We start from the raw sequence: 27,030 nt of genomic DNA, 5'->3' as shown, positions 1-27,030 counted from the left end.
ATGGTCGCACGGATCGATCCATGATTGTCCGTGATCGGTACATGATCGTGCGAAATCACCCGCGATCGGAATAAGACCGTGTAGAATTGATCCATGATCGTCCACTGATCCGTGGTGGTACAAGACTGTCCTGCGACCAACTCTTATGGTCAAGAAGTCGATCTATGGCCGAATTAACTCGGGTTACTTGTATGGTCATTGAATTGATTCACTGCCGATCCCTTGATCATTCCTAGCCGATCTTTCGATCAAGCCATGATTGATCCCTTAGTTACCCTTCCGATCAGGTTGATCGGTCCATGACCTATCCTTGACTTGGTCCATGGCCGATTTCTCCCACAATCTGCACGCCATTTCTTTAGCCATTTCGAATATCCAAAATCGTGGATGTCACAACTTCTTCTGGCCGAACATATTATTTCTGTAATCATTATCCAAGTACCATATGTTAGTGCCTACAGTACTCGAGTCATCCTTCTTACATGCTAGGACCATGTATTCTTTAGCATCGGTGGCATGTGTGTATTCCACCAGCTCATATGTTGCCTTTGTCTAGCATTCTAATTTGTAATGTCCGAATTTATTGCATTTAAAACAACTTGACTTTTGATTTGTCGTGTGTTTTATATTTTTCAAGTGAAATTTCACTTTCCACCTGTACCTTGGCCTACTCTGCGATCTCGACCGCCTTGATAGCTTCCTCAACTTATGGAGCGACCCGACATTGCGATGCTTGCTCAGGATTTGAACCAAAGTACTTTCAATTCCTTCTTTGCTCATGTGAGTGCAATGAACTAATCAACCGCTCCAACATTAGGGTTGACACATATCGCCCTTCCTCAATCACTGGGACAATATAGTCAAATCATTTTGTCAAAGACCTCAAGATTTTTTCTAAGACTTGTACATCTTAGAGTTCTTCACTATTAATCCTCAATTGGTTAACAATGGTTTGCATATGATCAAAATATGCCGAGACTGATTTAGAGTTATTCATGCGTAAAGACTCATAATCACCTCAAATGCTTGAAGCTACACCCATTGGACACGATCATTGCCTTTGTAAGATTTTTGCAAAATATCCCATGCTGCATTCATAGTCTCCGTACTCATTGTTTCAAATATCGTTTCCTCCACGGCTTGAAATATTGCATACAAAGCTTTCTGAACATTCTTTCGGACCACTCAGCAAAGAATCTTTCTCCTCCTTTCTTAAGGCCTTAAATGCTTCGGCATTATCACTTCGATGTAGCCGTTTCCCACCAGATCCACAAAGCTAGTGATTTGAAGAGAACCTTCATCTGGACGGTATAGTTGTTGAAATTATTTCCGTTCAACTTTGGAAGTTACAATTGAATGGAACTGGTGGATGTCATTTCTAGCTATGATGACAAATGTTTGAACCAAAAAGAATAATGACAACTTTCAAAATTTGGAACACTGACAAATAAAGATTGGAGGGGGAACTTAATGAAATTCAAATGCTTTCTGCTTAGCTGTAACTACAAGCATGAAGTTCACTACCTTTTATAGTGGTTGGACTTGTACATAACTTGACAAACATTGAATGAAAAAAAAAACAACAAATGCACATCATAAATGCACACAAACAAAGAAAAATAAAAGACATACAATGAATGCATTTGAAGACAGACGTGGAGAACTCTTCAATGAGCTTTGTTAGCCTTCTTTGTCTTCGTGCTGCAGAAGCTTTTCTTCATTAAATGCTTGTAGCTTTTTTGTCTTCAGTCTTCTTCAAGCGTCTACCATGAATCGTGCTTCACCAATTCGTTTTCATTCTTCTTCTCACACTTGTTGAAACCTATATTTTGACTACCTATTTAGTGATAAATTACATAGAAAATTAGGGGTTAAATTTTAGATCCCTAACCAAAAATAGTATAGTTAAATTGCATAGCATATAGACATTAGAAACATTTGCATTAATAATGATAAAATTTATTAAAATATATTATAATTTAAAAAAAGAACTATTGAAATTTTCTTTTTAAAAAAGTGAGTGGGGCTGGGTTCTTTCCTCTCTGCCTGGGCCAACCCTTTCTTTTTCTTTCCTTTTTCTCTATGACCCGACCATTTTTGCCCTTTCCTTCGTTCTTCCCAACCCAGCACCACACGTTTTCCTCTCTCGTCTTTGTACCTTTAGATGTACAAGACAAAGGTGTTTGGGCATTTTTCACTAATGATCTCAGGGGAATACCAAGACTCTTATGATCAAGGTCTCTGTGAGACATATCATGAAGAAGGATTTCAACTCACATCACCGTTCACCGAGGGTAAATTTCGGTGACCGACATCTCATTGTTCGACAATGGTATAGACCTGCTGGTGGATTGGTCTGATTCAAGCTCTTTCATCCGTCTCTCCGTCCTACTCCGGAGGAAGAAGGCCGGTTGTTGGGGCAGTGCAAGAGTAACAGAGTAGCTATTCAACATAAGGACTATGTTCGCCATTGTGGGTCTATCCCTTGGATCTTCTTGAACACATAGCAAACCAATGTGGAGGCATCTTAGAACTTCATTCTTTGAATATGAATCTCCAACGGCTGTATCTAACACTTCCAGTGGCGTACTATCTCTCCAATTTTTCCATGCCTAAAAAACGGTTCATTTGAAGAAAAAATTTCAGAATGTGGTGCATGCTTTGTTTAACAATATTCTTATTAGTTATAGTCAATTTGTGCAACTTACATAGCTAGCGAGCACTTCGCCCCCCTCTGCTTGGTAGAAGAAACTATTCTTTTTACCACTAATGAGCTCAAGAAGTAGGACACCGAAACTATAGACATCAGACTTCACGGAGAACTGACCATGCATTCCATACTCGGGTGACATGTAACCACTGCAAACCGTAATACATCATATATACAAGTACACATAAGCATAAAAAGTGAAGAACAAGGCATCACAATACTTACAAAGTCCCCGCAATTTTTTTGGTGTTTGCCTTTGTTTGATCGACTCCGAAAATCCTTGCCATGCCGAAATCTGAAATCTTAGGGTTCATTTCATTGTCCAACAAGATATTGCTCGCTTTTAGATCACGATGAATGATCCGAAATCGAGATTCCTCATGTAAATATAGCATTCCTCGAGCGATTCCATATATTATTTTGTAACGTCTTGACCAATCCAATTGTCGGCTCTTTCCAGGATCTGCATGTATGCACAATTCAGATGTGGGTATCTTCGCTTAATAAATCCTCTTGAATAGATTTTATGCAAACCAACTTTAGGTTCCAAAAGCTAGGGAAACATTCTATACAATTATGGGCTAATCATGTACTCCCTCAACAGTGAAAGCAACAGCTTTGGAATATATTGAAACATCACGTACCAAATAAAATGTAGTCGAGACTTTTGTTCGGCACAAACTCATAGACAAGCAGTTTTTCTTTAGCCTCCAAGCAGAACCCGAGCAGCCGCACAAGGTTGCGATGTTGAAGCTTTGCTACTAGTATGACTTCGTTCTTAAATTCTTCAACACCCTGTCTCGAGCCTTGAGATAGTCTCTTCACGGCTATTTGTTCTCCATTAGGAAACCTACCCTGGAAGGTCAGCATTTTGATGCACACATGAATAGCTCCTAATGACAACTTTTCAAAATTAACAAATCAAAGATCTTCAAATCTTTTCACACTAAAGATCTTTCAAGTATATTTAAGGCATTCTTAATCTAGTTTCTGACTAACCATACCTGGAAAACTTCACCGAATCCACCCTCGCCCAACTTGTTTTGATGTGAGAAATTGTCTGTGGCGGCTTGTATGGTGGCAAAATCATATTGCAAGGACTCGGCGTTTGTAATGTCAATTATGCCTACACAATTAAACAACACGAGATGGCCATTTCACTAAAAAGCATAGAACAGTACACCCTGTGTGTACGGTTTCATCATCCTATCCAAGTATATGGCACAGGTACATATTTCATACCGCTTTGATATCCTTGGACGTCTTCGTATGTCTTGGTCGCTTTCCTCCGCCTGATAAAACAAGCGAGGAAGAGAAGCACCACGCCTACGCCAACAGGAACAGCAACGGTGACGATTATCACAGTAGTTTTATTGCCTTTGCCTACATATGTGCAACCATATGTCAATAACATCAGTAGGTGCTTGTGACTGTATCAGATTAGAATCTGGAATTGCTACTATTAGCCAAGAGACAAACAAAATGAGAACGCTTAAAGAGTAAATGTCCAAAAGAAATTAAGCTGTAATCCATAACTGTCCATTCTTTTCTTTATTCTCAAGTGGGAATTATCACTAATTCAATCCTAAATATATTGTGCATATGTCAAATTAGTCATTAACTTCCCAATTTTGACAACGTAGTCTCAAACCTTTTCACAAAATTCTAATATAGTTTTTCCAACCAATTACTGCCGGAAATCACTGACATGACGATTCACGTAATACATCGTTTTAGAGTACAGTTGTCCAAGTTAGCGTGCCATGTAGGATGCCCAACAAGGATTGGTCGTCATGTTAGCAATTGGCAAGAAGGACTACATTAGCAAAATTGGAATATCTAGATCTGAATTGGCATTCATATAATAAATTTGGTACTAATTCGGCAATTATCCTTCCCATGTGAGTGCAGGGGATCAACCATTAATTGATTAAAAGCAACATTTAACCAATTGTTATGTAAAGTCTAATCTCATGAGCGGATGTAGACCACCATGTTTTTTTTTTTTTGGGATAGAACCCACCATGTTCAACTGGTATGAGATTGAGATAGATAATTGCCCGTGATCCACCTAGGAAATATTTCTCACCTAAAATGTACTACATCTTTACCACAACCACTCAATAGCTTCTTTAACAAATATTTACAACAAAAACACCTAACTCATCACTCAAAGTGAAAAAAAGGACGGGACCCCACTAAGACCAGAAAATGTGCGAGCCACAAAAAATTTACAACAGACAAATAAGTCAAAAGTAGAATTTATTCCAAAAGGAAGAATGAATTCTAAGTAAAATGCAGAAAACAGGGAAACCAATATGAGAAATTTACATCACCAATCAAATTAAGAGGACAGCGAAGGAGAATGAGACTCAGAAAAGCCCCTATGATACATCCCAAAACTTGATTTATCGCAGATATGTATGAATACTTGACAGCACTTCACATTTTATTTTTGTTAAAAAACTTGAATGTGAGACTTTAAACTATTAAGTAGAATAACCAGTTTACCAAAAAATTAAATAGATCACATACTTCTTGTATAGGAGGAAGACAAATAATAAAATTAAACACTTACCTTCACGTTTGGTCCCGGGAACCGGAGGAGGCGGAAGCTGGGACAGTGGAGGCGCCGGGGACACCACGGCCGAGGCATTATAAAACGGGTACAGCTCGAACCTGACGCCGCAGTTCATAGTGAACCTACTCCCACCTTGCTTCTTCTGGGGAAGGCCCGAGATCAGCGTCCGAAGGCACGTGTCGCAGCCCAATACCCCCAAGTCCGGCGTGCACTGCGCGAGGGTGTACAGCGTCTGCAAGCTCGTGAAATTCACCTCCTTAACCGCGAATTTCTTCCCTGACCCGCTGTTGGAAGCCCTTGTGGCGATGTCATCCACGGTCTGTCCCAGGACTTGCGAGAACCGGGTCGGATCAGTGATGTTCGTAGTGTTTTCCATTGTGCGAGTAGGCACCTGTTCCAAGGCCGAGAAGAAGGACCGGTTGGCGTACCTTAACATGCACTCGTCGTACCAGATCGTGGAGACTCGCTGGTTCCCGCATCTTCGGAGGATATCATGTTTTCCAGTGGCCACGCAGTTGCTGCACGTGGAGGTGCTGACGTCGCCGCGGCAGAGAAAGAGCCCATAGGCCCAGTCGGGTTGGTTCTGGCCGACGGTGGCAGTGGCAAAGCCGTTGGTGCTGTTGGTGGCGTTGGATGAGAGGGAAGAGAGGAGGGTGTTGAGGTTGGACTCGTAGGTGGAGTTGCCAGTGAAGTTATAGATGCGTGGGCAAAAATGATATAGATAAGTGGGGGCAGCTTGAGTACTGAAATTCTGGACGAAGACGAAGAAGAAGAAAGAGGAGAAGGAGAGGGAGAGGGAGATGGTGAAGCAAGGATTCATGATTTGCTGGGTTGATGAATTGATTGGGCTTGCGCCACTAGAACGGGCAGAAGATTGTAGGAAGAAGAAGAGCATGCGGAGAATCAATTTTGATGAACATCAATTCTTAGGATACGTAATTGCAGCGTGAACAGTACCAGGTCCAGAAAACTTTCATTCTCATGCGTTAGGATCAGGCGCAATGAAATAGAGGAAATGAGAGAAAAAAATCAATACACGAGATTTATCCTGGTACAGCACTTAAACTAGAGCAACATCCAACAAAAGATTCTATTATAATTAATACCTCTCACCTTTTTATTACAACTCTCAATTACATGAGAAAGAGATTATATATACTCAGTAGTAATTCATGGACTAAAGCCCAAACTACCAATAAAATATAGGCCTAAACTATAAAAGCCCTCTGGCATCATGGGGGCGTTGCTCCCTGCTACCCCTTCCGAGGTGATGCCCCGGATCCCTGCTAGCTCACCGTGGAACGGGACTCCCATGCCTACCTATTGATAGGGAGTATGAACCACACCCAACATCGTTCTCTTAAATTAAAACAAGGGGCATAATTGCAAATCAAAATTTGAGGATATGAGTTTTGAACATTATAAATTTGAAATATTATTCCTCACGACATATTTAGGAATTCTAGAACATTTAAATTGATATCTAAAATCATGAAGTGCTGTTATATAATATAGTTTTTTGCTAGGTAAAGGGGGATTTTTGACTAGTCAAACCGGCGTGAGATTTTCCTTAACATTAAATTATGACCCCCCCCCCAACCACTCCCAAAAAAAAACCAAACATTAAATTCCATTCAGTGATGTTAGGTACTTGGGCAGCGGAACGAATGGACGGTGAGGAGCTGAGGGTGGAAGACAGCATTTGCCCTCGTACGAGGCCGTTGACCAAGGTCAATTCCGTGACTTGCGTTCTAATTAGAAAATTGATCCGCACAATTTGATGCGACCGCGAAAGGAAGAATCCAACCCCTCCCAAACGTTTCATTTGAGTTACGCTTATTTATTTGGGAGAGAATATGCAATTGACCGTGCAACACTCTATCCCAGTTTATTCGAGATGTTGCCCTAATTAATCTATCGTATGCTAACTCTCTCTACAAGGCTACTAGACTTAATTGTGCTTTCAATTAAGCACGTTTAATTTTTAGTTTTCTCACAAAAGAAAAATATTGTAGTTTCCAACACTAAATTGTATCATTTCCTCAAAAGGTACATCTTTCAGATTAGATTTGAATCCTCATACATTATCCAGAGATACTATCACTTCCTCGGTGGGCAAGTTCATTTATTCCTACCTCCATTGCCATTCTAAAAGTCTAGCGAAGAAGTTATTATACATACAATTCAATTCGCAAGGGGTGAGCCCACAAGAGAGCTATCGGATCTGACGGTTCATGTATATATACACTAAATTTTATGAATGGTTTTGTTTACATGAGTGTTGACATTGATGCTCACTTGACTTGCGCCATGGATTGAATTGGACGCAATTCTAGTAACGTTGCCGTGGGTTCCCGAAAGCTGAATGATGTTGAGTGAGTTTGGACTGTTTCGTCCTCTACTCAAGCGGAGACTTGGAAAGATAAGTCAAGGAGGAGCATGTGGACGTAACTGAAGGTTAGAGAGAGAGAGAGAGAGAGAGAGAGAGAGAGAGAGAGAGAGAGAGAGAGAGAGAGAGAGAGAGAGAGAGAGAGAGAGAGAGAGAGAGAGAGGGATGGAAGACATTCATGCTACTTTCGAACATAATGGTCAATTTACATAAGTTTTCATCAATGTAAATACGGATGCTCAAAGAAAATGAATTCTCTACATTGAGTTCCATGTCATTAGAAATTACTACATTAAATTATGGGATAAGTGCACTGAAAATCTTAAAATTTATCACGAAAATGCAACTAAGTCCTAAAACTTATCACAAAAATGCAATAAAAAAGTGCAATCGAGTCATAAAACTTTCAAAAAGGGTAATTAAGTTGTAAAATTTGTCACAAAAATGCAATTAAATTCTAAAAATTTCAAAAAGTGTAATCAGCGGAAAGATTTGATGATGTAGGCTAACGATATCACCTAAAGGGGGTGAATATGTAATTTAACAATTCTTGACAAACTTAAAGCGGAAGTAAAGAGGTCAAGATAAGTATTGCCAAATCTGACTGAAATAAGAATATGAACAATAATAGTGATATGATGAAATTCATTATAGCTCAAAAGTCAGAGTCTGAATAGAGATCAGATACAATATATCAATGTGCAAAGTAATCAAGAAGAGTTAGGGGATAATAGAATTTGCACACAAAATTTATAGTGGTTTGGCTTATAGCAAGCCTATGTTCACTCTCTCACGGTGACAACATAATGGTTAGATTTCACTAGTAAATCAATAAGAGGCTATAAAATATTAGTGTTCACTTCTCAAGGGTATGTGATTGATCTTAGTATCTCACACTATCGCTCTTTACAATTCCTCTCAAAGATAACAATTTTAGCTCACAAAAGATAGGTACGAAGTTCTCTTGCTTTGGAGTTTCAAATTTTGATGTCGTCTATATTCTCCTCTGTACATTGATCTTCTTTTATATTTCTCCATTATCCAAACTACCGGTAGGACAATCTTCAGAGGATCGTCTCCCAATCTACCCGTTAGATAGTACTGTATCAAAAAGATTACGTAGTCATTGAGGAACTTAAATCTAAATCTCTGTTGATTCTGGTCGCCCATACAACCAAAATCACCATCTTCCATAAGTAGAGATCTTTAAATACGGAAGGTTTCTTGTCTTGTGATTGATGCCAATTAATCAAGATGTCCTGCATATTAAACCATTCCGAAACAACCTTTAAGGATAAGAGTCAATCAAATTTTCTTAAGAAGGAAATCCAAATCAGATTACTAACTGTTGTGGGTCTTGAATTTGTGTCTGAATAGGATCATAAGTAGCATCCAGAATATGAAGTATTTATTCAATGTAAAGTCTTAGCAGCTTTCTCATGTTGAAGAAACTCAGTTTGTAGTCTGAATACATTTGGAGATATCCATGCATAATTATTTCGATATCCATTTGTTGCTTGATGATGTTCAAACAATATCTTCAATAACATCCGCAAAGTAATAGTCCATTTAATATCCAGACAAACTTAGATTTGAGTCTGAACCAAGTCTCATAGAAAATCATTTGCTGTATCCCCAAAAACTTCAAGACACTTATCTAACTTAAAACCAACACATTGATAGTTTTGTCAACTTCAAAAATCATTAGGAGGTTTTCTCAACAATTTCTCCCTTTTTATGGTGATAAATTTAAAATGTGATCAAAATAGATAAATATGATAACATTAAAGCTCTGATAAGGAAGATAATTACTTCAGATTTTTGGATATGATGTCCATGCATTTGCAGTATAGGTATAACCTGCAGTATAATACTGTATTTCTTCAATATATTCCCTGTATAATATTCTCACCCTTTTTTTTTTGGTAAGTATAATATTCTCACCCTTTTTGTTAGCAAAAAAAAAGTAATAAACCATATTATATGACAAACATAACCAAATAAATTATCCAAAGAAAGTCAAAGTTTGAATAATTAAAAAAAAATTCAAAAACTTAATAACACATTAGAACTTAAAAGAAAATCATTTGGAGGGTGAAGGTCGGTTTGGATCAGGGGTTTGAACAGTGGTGTCAACAGATGACACGATGTTAAATGGTATGCACACAAGCTGAAAATATTCCAGTTTCTTCAGGTTGTCCTCCATTTTGGTCATGCATCGATCAAAAGCCTTGTCAATTGCTGTCAAATGTTGTTCTGCTTGATGATTGACATGCTGCATCTGATTTTTCGCCGTTGCTTACTCTATGTCTTTCTCCATTGCATTCTGTTTTCCCTTAATATTATTGAGTAGCTGAAATATGATGGCAAGGGTTTGATCATTTGGAGTGTCACCGACAGGGGCTTGAGTCTTTTGAGCCTGTAGAGTCTGAATGTCAGCAGGTCTGAAACTCTATTTTGTTTGAACCTCCCTCACAATATAAGCACCCTGAGGAAAATTTTCCATCGTCTTTTTAAAATCATCACATTTAGCAACTGAAGATTTGCTTTCCTGGGTAGCAGCCTGAGAGTTTGTTGGAGCAATTCCCATTCCACTGGTGTTGCCTCTTCCCTTTTATCCAAAAGCCCTGTTCATAGTTCATCAAGCATTTCATTCTCATACCTTCTCCGTTCTTCTTCTTGGTCAAGTTATTCTTAATAATCAACTTCCAAATTCTCATCTGTCGCGACCTCTCTAAACCAAACTCGCCACCTAGGGGGTTTGGCTAATGGATTCCTAAGTTAAACCTAGCTCGGGCTCTCCCAAGCCCATATCAATTCGCGACTTGGGTTTAAGTTGTTAACATACAAATTAAATTCGACTAGGAGTCGCCACTAATCCATTTTTTGGTGGGTCGATTAGACACCCAAGTAAAGCATGGGAGAAATGCTTTACTTCTACGAACTAGATATTTAATGGGTACGGAGACTTGATTACACTAATTGACCAACTCGTACCCTTTCGGTACCTAACCTTGTTCAATCACCACCTAACGTGTTCACACTAATTGGGAGTCTCAAAATTCCATCCCTAATCAGGCTAAGGGAAGTAACAATCAATATGGAAACCTAACATGCCTAATTAACCACACACAAGGTTAAATAAACACGCAATTTAAAACGTGTGAATCAAACAACGTGCAATCAAATGTGGCACTAATCACAGAAAAAAAGGGCAAGAAAAATCAATTCCAAAGCTCAAATACCATTTTTTATTTTCGATGTTTTTTAGAATTTTTAATTAAATTTTTTTAATATTATAATAATATAAAACAGACCCGGGTCGGATCTCCACATCCGACCCAGGTCAAAGCCGACCCTGGCGCGTTGGCCCGAGTCCACCGCGAGGTGAGCTCCACGAAAGCCCAATTCGGAACACCCTAAAACAATTAAATAAAAACACTTTGCCTAGCTCACTAGGAATAAAAACTTAAATAACACTTCAACCCAATTTACCCAATCGGCCCACCCACGAAATGGCCCAAAATCTAAAAGGCCTATTCTAATCCTAAGCTAAAAGCCCAAAGCCAAATAAAACCTAATAACCCTAAACCCAACTCAAATACCAAACAAAACCCTAGAGCCAAAACCCTACCCAGTTATCGGCCGTCGACTAACTTGCACCAGCCTCCATGCCCAACGCTTCGGTTGCCCGAGCCTCCTTCCACCGCTCGATGCCGCGCCTACCGCCTCAACTTCGCTGGGCCTACTGCGGCCAACTCTAATGCCGACTCCTCTAATGCCGTTACGCCTCTTACCCAAGCCTGAGCCGCCTGTCGCGGCCATCCGCCATTGCCCCCAATGTTACGATGCCTCGGCTGCCCACTGTTTCCTGACTTGCTCATGCCACAACCCCTCGTCGCAGCCCCCCATTCGCTCACGGCAAGCACCGTTGAACCGGACAACTCGGCGCCTCGTCTAGCCGGCCACCTCTCCAACCGCGTCCTGCCCACCAAGAGACCGCGTCTAGTTTGGTTACGTCCTTCCGCCCGGCTGGGAAAACAAATGGTGGTTGGACCCTCCACATCCGGCCACGTCTGTCACGCCCCGAACCTTATCGAGCTCGCGACATCCGCCACTGGCTGATTTTGCGACATCCCAGGAATTATCGCCGACCTCAAATACGATCATCAGAGATTTAACGCACGGCGGAATCCATAATTAACCCAGACAATTAAACTGAGGAGAATATTCAGGGAGAATATACATATTTCTTTTGATTACCCACTTAGAAAATATTTACAGATTACAACCACCATAAGCACTTGCGCACTTCCTTAAAAACCATCGATATACAGAAAGAGTTCGATGACCTGGTATTTTAACTCCAAAAATGGTACTCATCCAAAACACTATTCTCTACCCCTGTACTAGCCCTTACGCCCCCTTACTTGGCGTCCATTCTGAGTCCGACTCCTCATTTTCTGACTCCGAACTCTCCTGAGCAGTCTGCTCCTCTGAGGGCTCTGACTCTGCCCCGATCTCAATCGAGTGATTGATGTCGCCCGATTCAGCTTGTTGACACCTAAATTTTAGCGACCATTTAGTCGTAATTTGTATAGAAAATTAGGGATTAAATTTTTAACCCCTAAACAAAAATATTTAGGTTGCATAACATGTAGTTTAAATTCATTTTAGATTAATTGCATTTTGCATCGGACCGGCGGTGACGAACGAGCTTAAATTTCATCGAATGGGACTCGGCTCGCTTGGAATGCAAGGACCGGGAATTACAAGTCAAACGGGCTCGGTTGTTTTAATTTGAGCTTAATTCAGCCCATTATCCTTATTTAATTCAGCCCATTTAAATTAAATTAAAATCTAAGCCTAATTCTAAGCCCATTAGGACTAGGAAGCCTGGTTAATTAACCTAGGGTTGCGATATAAATATATCGTTATGCATCATAATCAAAGGGGGGCTCTCATAATTTTTCAGATCGGATTTTTAGAGAGACACGAGAGAATTTTAAGAGAAAAAGAGAGAAGAGAGAAAAGAGAGGAGGAGTGCCCGCAGCCGAGCTCCTCTTAGCTTCGGCTCGCCTAGCCTTGACGCCGACGCTGCTTTGCTGTGCTGACCCCCACGACACACGCTGTTCGTCCCAATTGAGGCTTACTGCCGTGTGACCAAGCCCAGACGAGCCCCCCACTCAACCGAGACGCTGACGGGCTGCTGCCCCGACAGACCGTGGTTTCCTCTTGCATCAATCATGTGAGCAGCTCCTGCATCACCAACGATCCGCGATCTGCTGCTTCTCTGTCTGCGAACAAGCACATCGAGAGGTTGGATTTGTCTTCTTCTCGAGTGTTGTCCAGATTTGATAATAACATTGTGGGCTTTGTGATTGTATTTCATGCAAGCATAAGGACAGTGGGCAAGGAGATCGTGAAGAGTTTGGACGTGTGGCAACTATAGACATTGGGGTGAAGAACAGACAATAGAATATCGCGCTACCGTTTGTGAACCATCACGCCTCCATCGGCCGTAAGTCATCCACCGGGGGGCATCTCTAGCCGCGACGTTGACGAGTTGCTTGTGATCCACAGTCAAACACCCCACATCGTGAGTAGTCCCATCATCAAGCACAGCCACCGTTGCCGCTTCATTCGTGAGCTCGGAGCCTAGACGAGCCACACACAGCCGGCCCACCACCGTGAGCCGCCCTACCGTGCCGAGCACCACCGCGAGCGCCATCGTCGCCACCACCGCGCGCTCCACCGCGCCCATCGCCGGACGCCACCGTGAGCCGCCGCGCCGACGCCGCGTCGCCCGTCGTCCGAGTCCGATCCCGATCCACAATTCGAATTTGGAAGTTATCTGCAAATTAGGTAATTCAACATTATCCGATATTTTCAGAATATTTAATTTCCTAATATGGGTGTTTGAATATTTCGTGAATATCATGTGGATATTTAGATATCTTAGGATAATGTTCGATATATCCACAATATTTTTAAATATTCAAAATTAGGAAAACTTCCTAATTTAGCAACGTATCTGGACGACTATCCGACCTTATCCCTAAGGTTCGATACGCGGCGATACGGAAAATTATTATCCTATCCATAACCATTTGGGTACGATAATGATTTTTATCCGCTTTCCAAATTTGAATAATCGGCTTTCTGTCGATATCTATAACCCTATAGATATGACCGATAGTTTGATTTTTGTGCCTAATCCGAGTTTGAAACAAATATGGCGGATCGCGTGGATGTTTTGAATGTGGTTGCTATCCTTGTTTATTTAATTGCTTTCCTTTTTCAAATAAACAGAAAATTCAAAAAAATATTAATTAGATTTGAATTAGAGTTTTTGCATGTCTAGGAATCCTAAATATATCTAGAAGATAGAGTAGTTATTTAATTTAAATTAGGACTTGAGATGATCTATTTCCTAGTTTAAATTAAGTAATATTCTAATCTTAATAGATTATTCAGGTTATTTTATTATTTCGAATTTTAACAAAAATCCTAAAAAGAAATCATGCTAGGGTAGATTAAGTCATCATAGTTTGCATGTTAATTTATGCATTTTTATTATTCCGAATTTAAATTGAGAAAATACCAAAAATAATCATTCGTCTTGTCATTAGAAATAGGTCACGTCATCGCACGACATATAGTTTGCATGCTAGGTTGCATTAATCGCATGTCATTTTCGCATGTCATTGCATATAGGCTAGATTTCATTTAAATAAGTGAAAATCCAAAAAAGAAATTGAGTGAATTGCTTGTTAATTAGAAATCATATTAGGGTGTCAATGTGATTTTCTAGCTAACAATGCAGATGCTTACGTTGCTTCCAGGTAAGTAATTCTTCCAAACTTGCAATTTATTTGATGCTTTCTGGGTGTTAAATTGGTGGTTTACGCACCCGCATGATCACCTCACATGCTAGTGACTAAGTTAAAATGAATCCAAACTGCCTGCCAAAACATTTTTTTTTTTTGAAAAGAAAAGGTACCGAAAGGGCGGTAGACTAGATCTAGCGTAACCAAGTCCCCGAGCTTAGAATCTCTTATTCGTAGGAATAAAACATATCTCCCTATGTTTTATTTAGGTTTCTAATCGACCTACCACAAATAGATTAGTGGCGACTCCAAGCATGAAAATTTTTGCATGTTAAAAATTTAAACCCTAAGTTGCGAATTGGTAGGGCTTGGGAGGGCTCGAGTTAGGCTTAGTCTTAACAATCCATTAGCCTGAGAGAAATTTTAGGTCGCGACACAGCTGGAACTGCATTCTGATACTCCTCAGCCAGAAAATCAAAGAAGTTGTACTCGGGCACAAAATTGGGATCCATATACTGTTCGAACGGGAGTATATATTCCGGGTCTCCTACAGGCTCTTCCGACTCCTCAGACTCATCATTAGGCTCTACCTCGGGTTTTACTTCGGGCTCCGCTTCCTCTGGTTCTTCCTCGGGGATCGGTTCCAAGTTTATGTCCATCGGGTCGTCCTCAGCCTGAGATACTTCGGGTTCGGGTTCATGTTCAGCCCCTGATGATACTTGTGCTGCCGGCGCCGGATGCATACCCGACTGGGCTAGACTAGTTTCCGCACTAGTCAACTCACCGTCTATCGGGGGTATGATGGACGGGTCCCAGTCCCCTACTAAATCAAACGGGACATCAAAACCCCTAACGGGCCCGAACTCATCCCTGTCAGCATCCCGGAAGAACCAGGCCGTATATACATGGGTTTCCCACAAAGGTAGTCCTACCTCTACAAATACGGTCGTAGTATACCTAATCCAGGTTACGTTATCTGGCATAGGGAATTCTGCAACATCGTTCTCGGTGTGCACCGGTACCCCAAAACGTATTGGTGGCGGTGGCGGAGGATTCATGAGTCCTGTCGGGGTTCTGAAATTGTTGGTTGAAACAACCGTGAGAACATTTCTCAGTAAGTTCACCCATAAACCCCACCTAAGCTATCACGTACCTCCAGACAACTATACAAGCACCAATCACACACAAACGCCAAACCATCACATAACAGGCACATCAATTAGTTTACCTGGGCTTATCCTGCTTGCACCCTGCACGTTAGTCGTAATCACATTATAAGCAATCACATGCATGATTAATTCTCATTCTCGCGCGTTTCCGTTTGCCACATCACATTCCTTTTCGTACCACTCGCCAGTGACCCGCGTTACAGTACACGCCTCAGGTCCACTGCGACTATCTCATCACAACACTCCAGGCCCGCGTTACAGTACACGCCTCAGGCCATGTTTCTTGCCCGCGTAAACGTACACGCCTCAGGCTCAACATCTACCACCTATTGCGCAACCCGCGTTGAAGTACACGCCTCAGGCTGGCAGTCTTCCGGTAATACCGGGCATCGTCCCGCGTTAAAGTATACGCCTCAGGACGGCATAATTCCCACGATCTCACATACCATACCACACACTATTTCTCGTTCTTTCACACACGCAACAATCATTTGCCACTTAACTGGCCAATCACACGTGACCCGTGCACGCAACAATTATTCACAAACCATGCTCACCCAGCAGTCGACACGGCCAATTTTAATAATTAAAATAATCTGGCCCAAGCGTGCACCCAACAAACATAATTAAGTCAACCAATTACACAATCACACACTCAATTTCAACACCACACCCAGTCATAATTCCAACGCACGAAAAACACGGAAATTGCTATTTTTCTCCCACCAAACAACGTCAAATCGAATCCAATCCTTCACGAGACTTTCTCGCCATTAAATACCGGTTCTAAAAATTCAATTTGTGTCTCGATCGGCTCATCACAGCCCCATGAACAGTCATCCACAGCCCACCGTTGTCCTCAAATTTCCAATAAAATTTTTCCGAAATTCAATCTTAGGCCCGCCAATTGATTTCACTCCCGAATCATAACATTTCGCACATAATCTAAACCCGATTTCACCCAAAAATCATCCGTCGATACCCGAAGTCCTAAGTTAGGTTTAGAGCGTGACTTACCCGCATTCTAGACTATCGCGGCTAGAACGGAAAGCGGCGGCACTTAATCGGGAACGGCGGCGATAGTGTACGGCTCCCGGCGGGCGACGATCGGCTTGGGCGGCGACGGCGCGACTTGGGCGGTGGCCGGGGGCTCACGGCCAAGAGAGAAAGACCGAGAGGGAGAGAGCGAACGGCGGGATGGGGAGCATGAGGCTCGGCGGTGGTGCGGCGGCGATCCGGTGGGCGTGACCGGCGGCGGTGATGGCGCGGTGGCGACGGCAGGAGGGAGAGGCGGCCGAAGCGGGCTCACGGTGGGGGGTTTCACGGGGGAGAGAGGGAGAGAAATGGAAGAGAGAGAAGGGTCTTGGACCTAAATAGTGCCCTTTTTTACCAAATTGGCAATTTACCAAAATGCCCTTGTCTAATCTTTTTAATCCAACGGTCCAGATTCGATCCAATCTTGAAATCAACGGCCCAGATCGAATCTTACCAAAAATATCCAAGGGTATACTTGTAATTTCTCAAAAAGTTCAAGGGCAAAATTGTCCAATCAAAAAGTTAGGGCAAAATTACCAAAATGCCCTTTGCCCATAAAACATGCCCTTTGTTAATCCTTAGGTGTAAAATGGTCAGTTTCTTCGTTTCTCATCGAAATCGAATTTTTCTGAAGGATTCGGGTGCATCCAAAATTACAAGTTACATCTGCAACGTCGTCCTAACGTCCCGTTGTGACTTCCAAATTTTCCGATATCCGATTTGGGCTAAATTAAATAATCAAATTTTATTAAACGCAACTCGAGCGTTTCTCAAACTATCGGGCGGCTTGTCGGGGAAATTCGCATATTCGACTCGTGACTGATAATATATCGAGTCACGTGCAAGTCCGTTCGGCTCGTGACGATTTCGGTTGTCATTAAAATCGCGAGGATCAATCGCTAGATCCGAGGGGTACGATCGTTCGGTATAGGTTCAGGATCATTCGTCAATTCGTTTCGTGGCCCGGCGGAATCACTCGCTACCCACTACTATGACAGTGACGAACTGACCCCTGACTATCCTTGGATCGGCCAACAGTGGCTCAAAATATCACCTTGGCGATTTCATGGTCGAAAATAAATCACGATCGAATTTTCTATTAGTCTTACGAATTTAGTTCCCTAATTTAGCCTTCCCCCAATGGTTAGTATTCCTAGAAATGATCAGTTCCGGACGAGAATTAACTGCGAGTACATTTATAAAACTCAGTATTTTATAAATCCCAAACGGACAAATTTTTGGGATGTCACAACGTCCGCCACTCGCCAAGGCCTCAAACATCGACCGTGACCTCCCGCGAACACCATCTCCTTAGCAACCGATGAACATAAAAAAACGGCCCAAGCTTGGAGGAAAATTTTTAGATCTAGCTCAGGTATATTGTCAAACAGTGGGAGTGCGCTACGAAAACTAAGGATTTCTAACTCGATCGAGGCTCAACTCGACCGTGGATTTCGACACTCAACATATAGGGAAAGCCTGAGGATGTCATGGGCCAGAACTCGCACAGGCAGGACGACCACGAGCTCCGGCCAGTGTGCTCGAAACAGGGGAAGGAGGAGGAACCTGTCGTAACTTTGGCTCAAGGAAGGGGAAACGTCAGACGATCGTCTCATCGACGAAGGCTCCGGCACGGTGTTTTCTGGCGGAACACTCTTGGTCTCAGCTCCCTCACCCTCTCTCTGTGCTCTTCACTTCCCAAATTCCCCCCTCTTGGTCTCACTCTCCCTCCCCCATCTCTGTCTCTCTCGACCTCTTTGATGGCCACGATAGGTGCATATGGCTCCCTACCATTGCCAACTATCGTGGCCGGCCGAATTCCAACCTACGGATCATGTCGGTCTCTACTCCCTCGCTTGTCTGTTCGTCCTCTGTCCTGTCCTTGCTCTCTGCAGCGATCGTGAAGGACTAGGAAGAAAGGGGAGAAAAGAAAAGGGCTAGGCCCGATAGACAAGAAGGAAGAGGCTGGGCCGAGCCCAAGTGCAAAGAGAGGAGGGAAAGAAGGAAAAGGGTCGGGCTCAAGCCGAAAGAAGAAAAAGAAAAAAGAACTAAAGAAAAGGGACCTTGGCCCTGCATATTTTAAATAAAGCTTTTTCTTTTACCTTTTTTTTTCTTTTAATGATTTAATAAATTCTATTACTATTAATGCAAATGCTCTTAGTGTCTATATGCTATACAATTTAATGAAAATATTTTTGTTTAGGAGTTAAAAATTAATCCCTAATTTTCTATGCAATTAAATCCTAAATGACTAGACAAAATTTAGGTGTCAATAACTGCCCCTCTTTGAATGAGAGCTCGAAGAGGTTCCTTTCAAAGATAGGAGACTCCTAAATTTTGTTGGCAAAAGGCGTGGGATGGTGCAATTGCGACAGATGTAAGTAAAAAAAACAAAACGATTCGAGTAAAAGTCTTACCAAATGATAATGGTGCTCAACCGAAGAAGGGGTCTTGCCGTGTAGAAATGGTCGTGACCTAAGAGACGGCCTTATCATGTAAGAATGGTCTTGACTAAAGGGATAGTTTTCTAAGGCTACAGGCTGCGATCACTTGCGGAGGTCCCGAAACTACTAACCCGCGTATACTCGCAAAAAGACTATGAAGAGACCACTACACTTGATGGGTCCACTTGAAAAAAGTCATCCGAGGCTACAAGCTGCGATCATTGCGAAGGGTAGCTCCAGAGCTGCTAACTTGCGTACATTTGGAAAGACTATTAAAATCATTGTATTCAAAGCTATAAGCCGCGATCTCAATGGCTATGAACCTGCAATTTGCTTTGGAATAGCTACTTGAAAGTGTGACTTACGGATAAACCCGAGAACCTTTTGAAAACATGGTTTAAGGACAAACCCACGAACCCTTTGAAAGTATGATTTAAGGATGGGCCACGAACCTTTTGAAAACATGGTTTAAGAACAAACCCACGAGCCCTTTGCAAGTGTGGTTTAAGTATGGACCATGAACTTTTTAAAAATATGGTTTAAGGACAAATCCACGAACCTTTTGAAAGTGTAGTTTAAGGATGGACCACGAACCCTTTGAAGTGTGGTTTAATGTTGGACCACAAACCTTTAGAAAGTGTGGTTACCACAAACCTTTGAAAAGTGTGATTTAAGATTGGACTGGTTTAAGGTGAGACCAAAAGTGTGGTTTAAGATTGGTCCACAAACCTTTTGAAGGTTTAAGGTTAGACCAAAAGTGCGATTTAAGGTTGGACCACAAATCTTTTGAAGTGTGGTTTAAGGTTGGACCACAAACCTTTGGAAAGTGCAATTTAAGATTGGACCAGACCACAAACCTTTGGAAAGTGTGGTTTAAGGTTAGACCATAAATCTTTTGAAGTGTGTTGGAAAGTATGGTTTAAGGTTGGACCACAAACCTTTGGAAAGTATGGTTTAAGGTTGGACCACAATTCTTTGGAAATGTGTGAAAGTGTGCTTGGGTTTACATACCCGCAAGTCGGATTGGATTGCCTAAAGCCTTTTTGCTAGCTAGCCTTGAAAAAACTCAAATAATGAGCACCTAGGGGTCCTCACCCGAGGATTTGATGGATCACCTGGTGGGTCCTTGCCAGTAGAGCTTGAAAAGACTTGATGAATGAGCACATGGGGTTCCTTGCCCAAGTATTTGATGGATCGTCTAGTGGGTCCTCGCCAGCAAGACTTGAAAAGACTTAATGAACGAGCTCCTAGGGTTCCACACTAGAGGATTTAATGGATTGCCTTGTGAGTCCTCGCTAGCAGGGCTTGAAAAGACTCTATTAATGGGTACCTGGGGTTTCTCACTAGAGGATTTGATGAATGTGCCTAAGTTTCTCATGAAGGACTTGAGGTGCTTAAGTTTCTCACAAAGGACTTTAAAAATGCCTAAGATTTCTTATCTATAACTTAAAATGCCTAAGTTTCTCACAAAGCACTTAACATATGGAGCATGGCTCAGGGACATTCCTGTGAAGGCCTCCCTTCTCTTTTACTAAAGAGGGTAAAAATACTTACCTGATGTTCGCAAGAAAAATAAAAGAAACTCCACGCTGCAAAAGCTCACCAGGTCAACGAACACCCTTTGGTCTTCAAGGACATATTATTTGTCAGGGACAATTAGAGCAGGTATCGAGGAGATAGACAACCTGTGTTATTCCAGAACATGCATTTTAAAGTTCATTGAAGTTTTAAACATCTCAATTGAAGCTTATGCATGATAATTTGGTCACGTTTTCATCACCAAATATTCACCGGTGAGGATCATCAATCAAGACAATTTTTATTTGTAAAGTGGATTTCTAAAAAAATGCTAAATGAGAGACCTTCAGTTAGAAGGGGCTTTCTCTCACTCTCATCTAGAATGGCTATTTTGTAAGGAGCACTTCGTCTAACTACCATCATGTCGACAAAGGTCCGAGTGTTCTCGCAAACGGTACAACCTTACCAATCTGAGAGATCTTCGTCAGGACCGTAATGTAGGCTTGGTCAATGACTTAATAAATGAGACTGTCCAAGTTGAAGCTATAAAATAAATACTCCGCGATCATTTTTGGGTTTACAAGTCAATAACCCTGTGAAATGAGATAGAAATAATCTTGCTCGCACTTCTTTGAGTGATGCTTATAAACATATGAGTTCCTACGTTGACTCAAGTACCCTAATTCGAAAAGACTTTACGAGAGATGTAACGTAGGCTAGGTTCATGGGATCAGAAACGAAAGGATCATAGGCTCAATTATGTGTATAAGGGTGAGAGTTGGTGATCATTTTGGCATTGTCACCGGTTTTCTTCCTCATCATCGAGGATCGTCTTCATGTATGCTCCATTAATCTTAAGAGTTTGATACCTGACTCCTTGAGACTTTAAAGGACGACTACTCCTTTACCAGGGATGATTTTGTGATTTCGACACATATCATCTCAACGCTTTTATTTCCTCTTTAATAAATGGGCATCAGCCTTACTTTTACTAGGCACACTACTTGTCATGTCTCCTAGTTCATCATTTTTTCTTTCTGTCTTTTGTTTTTCTTTTTTGCAACATTTATATCTATGGATATTGGTCTTGCTTTTACCAGGCACACTGTTTTTTCATGTCCCCAATTTTCATTTGTTTATTATTTTACTCGACTTATGGATTGACCTAGACAAGTTTAAACAATACAATGCTATTGGAATCTCGAGGTCTTCATCTTCGGTCGGCACTTCGGACCATAATGTTTGAATAGCGGTAACCTTCGCCTTGCCTGAGTGTGGGAGATAATCACCAACTAGGTTCGTACGAAGCGAAATTACAGGCTTAATTGGGCTATGTAATGGATATAAGTGTGTAAGATAGAGAACAAAATGCTTTTCGTCATCCTAGGGCACTTGAATTCCCGTACGAGTTCGTCTATAATAAAGACACCCAAAAATTGATGCAACTGGGAGTAAGAAAATTTCTACTTGTTTCCTCATCTCGTGATGCCGACTTACCTTCAGTTTGCTCCAGTGTGAGGTGGTTCTTGATAGGGATAATATGAAAAGAAAACTTCACAAGTGTTTGAGCTCAAAATGGTTAAGCAAAGGATAACCTGTAATGTTTGGGATAGAGGAATAAAATGCCCCTCATCATTTCAGCTGCTGTACCTTTTAAGAGATAACCCTTTACTTTGTGAACATGGAATTTTCCACTTGCCTCATTGAGGATTCGTGTATGGGACAGTCTATGGAACATGACTTGCCCTTCATCATTCTGACACGTCTCATTTAGCATATTCAAGTATTTCCGTACCATTCATTAAATTGTCTATTATGATGATCTTCAATGGAATCAGTGACTGAAACATATAAAATCATCCTGCAAATCCCTTTTTAAAAGACATGGGTTTTTTATACTTGTCATTCTCATGCACGAAGAAGTTCGTCACCTCATAACGGTCAATCATTAAACATGACTTCGAGCATTTATTCATTTGATTGTTCCTACAAGAAGTGTTAGATATATGAGGATTATCTCAAAAGCAGTTGTCCATGGATTACCCTTATTTGGAGGGAAATGACATATCAATTGATCGAGGAGATTGGAAGTCCGATTTTCAGCTTGATAAACACTGCATTTCTGCCTTTGCCCCACACCAGAGTCTAACATGCCCCTCAGTTTATCATCTTTTCTTCTTCTTCTTCTTGTTTTGTTTTTGAAATCAAACTTGCAAAAGTATAAAGAACCTTCTCACTTTAAAAGGTTTTTTCTTTTTGAATTTTTTGTTTTGTTTTTACTTCTACGAAAAGAGCTTTTAGGAAAGATATACTTACCTGTACCGTGGCGATGAGGCAACTCTGCAAAGCAACAAAAAGAAACCATATTAATGATTGACTTTTTGAGGAACGAGAATTGGGAACGATACAACGTTACCCTTGACGTCTCCTTTTATTTGAGTTTAAGTTGACAACTCCTTTGAGCTTCCTTGGATGTTGATAATCCATACTGAAAGTAAAATAGGCTCATGTTAGAAATGAGATGATCAAGGATAAATTGGGAACGATACAAAGTTAACCTTCTTCCATCTTGTCGCTTGAGCTTTTCCTTTGCAACTCCTTCCTCAAGGTTGCTTGATATTCCCTCTTAAGTGTTTGGAGGCACCGTCCACAACACGATCTGCCCCGCATTTGTTTATCAGGCATATGTCTCTTTTGCATCCATCCACTTGTCGGAGGAGAAGGAATTTGTCCACAGGCTTGATTATGCTAAAGCAATCTGCCCTAGCTAGATGACACTCGCCCCAGTCAAATGCTTTCTCTTCCAGAGACTTCAATATGTTCAATACTCCTTCATGCCTTCTCGCAGTCACTTGTTTGATTTTCATTGTCCCTTGCTTGGGTCTTTCTCCTTTTCCAAGTTCGATCATCGTGACTACCTGTGCCCCCGATTGTTTTTTGCCTATCCCTAGTTTGATGGAGAGGGGTTCTTCGACTGCACTATTTTTTTTTTTTGATAACCGAGGTGTCTGCGCGGCCGGCGAGCTAGGGCTCAAACCAGCGGTGATGCCCGACTAGTCCTCGAGGGGGGCTAGCGCAGCATCCCACCGCCACGACCCCCCACTTAAATCACCGATGGGCGAGTTTGAACCCAGGACCTCTCGTGAAAGGAACTGAGCGCAAACCAACGCGGCCACCGATGGGTGGGTTCGACTGCACTATTTTGTCCCATCATGACGCGACCTTTCATTTGTCACAATGGAATGGACGGTTTAGCCTCGTCATGTTTTCTTAGCTAGAAGCGTTGTCGCTATGGTCAAACACATTTCTTTATTTTGTGTTGAACCGATGGACTCCATTTTATTATACTTCATGCACAATGGTTACCCCTTGGGTGACTTGCCTCATTGATCATCTGCGAAAAGGAAATAAAACATGTTATTCTCATTCTCGATTGGACTGAATTTAGGAATGGTATACACCCTTTCATGACGAAGCTGATAATTTTGTCCCAAATGCTTCATTGGCGGGGATGGGGGGGAGTTTATCACGCTCCACACCGAATCAAATGTTTTCCTGTGCGTCATTAGTGGGGATGTTGGCTTCTTGATCACATGCACTTCGTGTTTTAGTCAGATAATTTTAATGTACGTTGCTTTGCCATGCTTGTGTCAGGACTTTCATTCAAATCCATCCTAGATAAAATGGAAAGGATGTATCATTTCTATACTAAAGTGAATGAACTTTGGGAACGAAATACACCCATTTTCATTGAATTGGACGTCTCTGACATTCCATGCCCTCAGTATATCCCTCGATAAAGCATCTCCTATGTATCAGGGAAGAAATGTATCGTTTGTTTGGAAAGATTTTGACTAAAATTAGGAACAAAATACATCCTTTTTGTGTTCCTTCGTGTTTTGCTTGAAAGGTCTCGGCACTTGGTGCTCCAATGGGTCCGTCGTGTGATCCTTCATTCCATCTTCATTATACTCGTATACAATGGTGCCCCTCTTACTCGGTTTGAGAGTCAGCTATTCTATTTGAATCTTCCTTTTTGTCAAGGTGGCTGATAATCTGATATCGTCATTTTGTTCTGATTTGCGCATGCCTCGTAAATCATCTTTTGTACAAATGAGTACACAAGTGGAGACTTCCTATTTTGAGGGACTTGGTGGCATGTTTCCAACTCGTTTGCAGGCGACCTTCACTCTTAGCCCATTTACCTATTTTGACAAAAATGAATCAACAAGTCAGTTGTTGTATAAGAAGTTCTTATTGGAACGATTACAGATTTACCATCTCACAGTGTCCTTTTGCAAATCAACCTGTGAAAGAAATTGGCCAGGTGAAGAGATACAATTTTATGCAAGTCTTTCTTGAAACTCATTTTCAAAAAAAAAAATTGAAGGTAAGTACTTTTAAAGAAAGATGATTCTTATGGAATCAAACCTCATTACTAAAAAATGTGAGTTGCCCGATTTACAAAAGCATTCGATTGGGTCCGTAATCAAAACCCCAAACGCAAAACACGATTCCTAATAGGAATAATAACAAGGACAAAGTACAAGAAGTTATTGTATAGAAGAGTGTAATGAACACAATTCTCGTCCTAATTTTAAATTCATTTTTTTTATGCCTGATCAAGCAAGTGAATGTCAAGAAGTGGCCATCACGCATAACCTGTGAAAGGACAAGAATGTTGGTGCATGAATGAAAAAATGATCTTTCAGTGACGCCAACTCTCATAATGAAAGCGAGGTGACGATACTTGCCCCATGGACCCTACTCACAGGAAGTTGGTATTTCGTCAAGATTTCATTGTAAGAGGAGACATCATTTAAAGACCAATCCATGATTATCAATCGAGTGTCCGTTCAATTTCAAAAGTTTTATACGCGCAACGGGGCATCAATTTCAAAACCCTAGAGCCAAGACCATCGACCCGGTTGTGACCCGCGCACTAGACCCAGTTCGCGGCCGCCGACCCTAGTGCCCGTGACCCGTACGCCCGACCCGGTTACCGGCCGTCGACCCGACTTACACCAGCCTCTACGCCCGACGCTTCGACTACCCAAGCTTCCTGCCACCGCTCGGCGCCACGCCTGCCGCCTCGCTTTCGTCGCGCCAACAACGGCCGACGCTAATGTCGGCTCCTCTGATGCCACTACACCTCTTGCCCAAGCCTAAGCCACCTGCCGTGGCCATCCGCTGTCGCCCCTAATGCCGTGACGCCTCGACCGACTGTTGACCCGACTTGCTCAAGCCACAACCCCTCACTGCAGCCCACCCTTCACCCACGGCGAGTGCCGCTGAACCAAACAACCCTTCACCTCGTCTAGCCGACCAACTCTCCAGCCATGTCCAACCCACCAAGTGGCCACGTCTAGTTCGGTCACGTCCTTCCGCCCGGTCAGAAAACAAACGGTGGTTGGACCCTCCACCTTTGGCCACGTTCGCCACTCGCCAAGGCCTCAAACATCAGCCGTGACCTCCCGCGAACACCATCTCCTCAGCGACCGACGAACATAAAAAAACGGCCCAAGCTTGGAGGAAAATTTTCAAATCTAGCTCAGGTATATTGTCAAACAATGGGAGTGCGCTACGAAACTAAGGATTTCTGACTCGATTGAGGCTCAACTCGGCCGTGGTTTTCGACACTCAACATATAGGGAAAGCCTGAAGACATCACAAGCCGGAACTCGCGCAGGCCGGATGACCATGAGCTCCAACCAGCATGCTCAAAATAGGGGAACAGAAACAGGGGAAGGAGGAGGAACCTACTGTAACTTTGGCTCAAGGAAGGGGAAACGTCAGACGATCATCTCGTCAACGAAGGCATCGACGCGGTGTTTACTGGCGAACACTCTCAGTCTAGGCTTTCTCGCCCTCTCTCTCTGCTCTCCACTTCCCAAATCCCCCCCTCTCGATCTCACTCTCCCTCCCTCGTCTCTATCTCTCTCGATTTCTTTGATGGCCACGGCAGGTGCGCATAACTCCCTGCCACCGCCAACTACCGTGGCTGGCCAGATCCCAACCAGCAGATCACGCCGGTCTTTGCTCCCCTGCTTGTCTGTTCGTCCTCCGTCCTGTCCTTGCTCTCTGCAGCAATCGTGAAGGATAAGGAAGAAGGGGGAGAAAAGAAAAGAGCTCGGCTCGAGGGACAAGAAGGAAGAGGTAGGGCCGAGCCTTGGCACAAAGAGATGAGGGAAAGAAGGAAAAGGGTCGGCCTCAAGCCGAAAGAAGAAAAAGAAAAAAAAACTAAAGAAAAGGGACCCCCGCCCTGCATATTTTAAATAAAGTTTTTTCTTTTCCCTTTTTTTTGTTTTAATGATTTAATAAATTCCATTACTATTAATGCCAATGCTCCTAGTG

At 42.1% G+C, this 27,030-nt stretch overlaps 1 protein-coding gene across 2 annotated transcripts; it reads right to left on the bottom strand.

The window, feature by feature from the left end:
* Window positions 1-2,167: 2,167 nt before the first annotated feature.
* Window positions 2,168-6,186, bottom strand: LOC115691582 (cysteine-rich receptor-like protein kinase 10). Of its 2 annotated transcripts, none has more exons than XM_056315985.1 (7): window positions 5,289-6,186; window positions 3,953-4,093; window positions 3,715-3,836; window positions 3,355-3,613; window positions 2,936-3,173; window positions 2,709-2,859; window positions 2,168-2,612 (listed from the first exon to the last, which is right to left on the bottom strand). In XM_056315985.1, exons 1-7 carry the CDS (start codon window positions 6,184-6,186, stop codon window positions 2,286-2,288), a joined length of 2,136 nt encoding a protein of 711 aa, XP_056171960.1. In that variant the 3' UTR covers window positions 2,168-2,285. The 2 variants fall into 2 exon arrangements, with proteins under 2 accessions (XP_056171960.1, XP_030474128.1); XM_030618268.2 differs by having other exon boundaries at window positions 3,355-3,565.
* Between the last annotated feature and the right edge of the window lie 20,844 nt (window positions 6,187-27,030).

The sequence above is a fragment of the Syzygium oleosum genome, unplaced genomic scaffold (genome assembly GCF_021117445.2).
Source record: "Syzygium oleosum isolate NSW1041296 unplaced genomic scaffold, Sole_v2.1 Sole_v2.11, whole genome shotgun sequence".
Taxonomy (NCBI): domain Eukaryota; kingdom Viridiplantae; phylum Streptophyta; class Magnoliopsida; order Myrtales; family Myrtaceae; genus Syzygium; species Syzygium oleosum.
The sequence above is the reverse complement of the archived record's forward strand: the minus strand, read 5'-3'. Positions and strand labels throughout refer to the sequence as shown.

Excerpts from the sequence above, each read along its gene's own strand:
- LOC115691582 (XM_056315985.1), bottom strand. The coding sequence starts at position 6,186 with ATGCTCTTCTTCTTCCTACAATCTTCTGCCCGTTCTAGTGGCGCAAGC. Across the intron at positions 3,837-3,952 it reads CGTCCAAGGATATCAAAGCG|GCATAATTGACATTACAAAC; the intron begins GTATGAAATATG and ends TTAATTGTGTAG. Across the intron at positions 2,613-2,708 it reads GCGAAGTGCTCGCTAGCTAT|GCATGGAAAAATTGGAGAGA; the intron begins GTAAGTTGCACA and ends ACCGTTTTTTAG.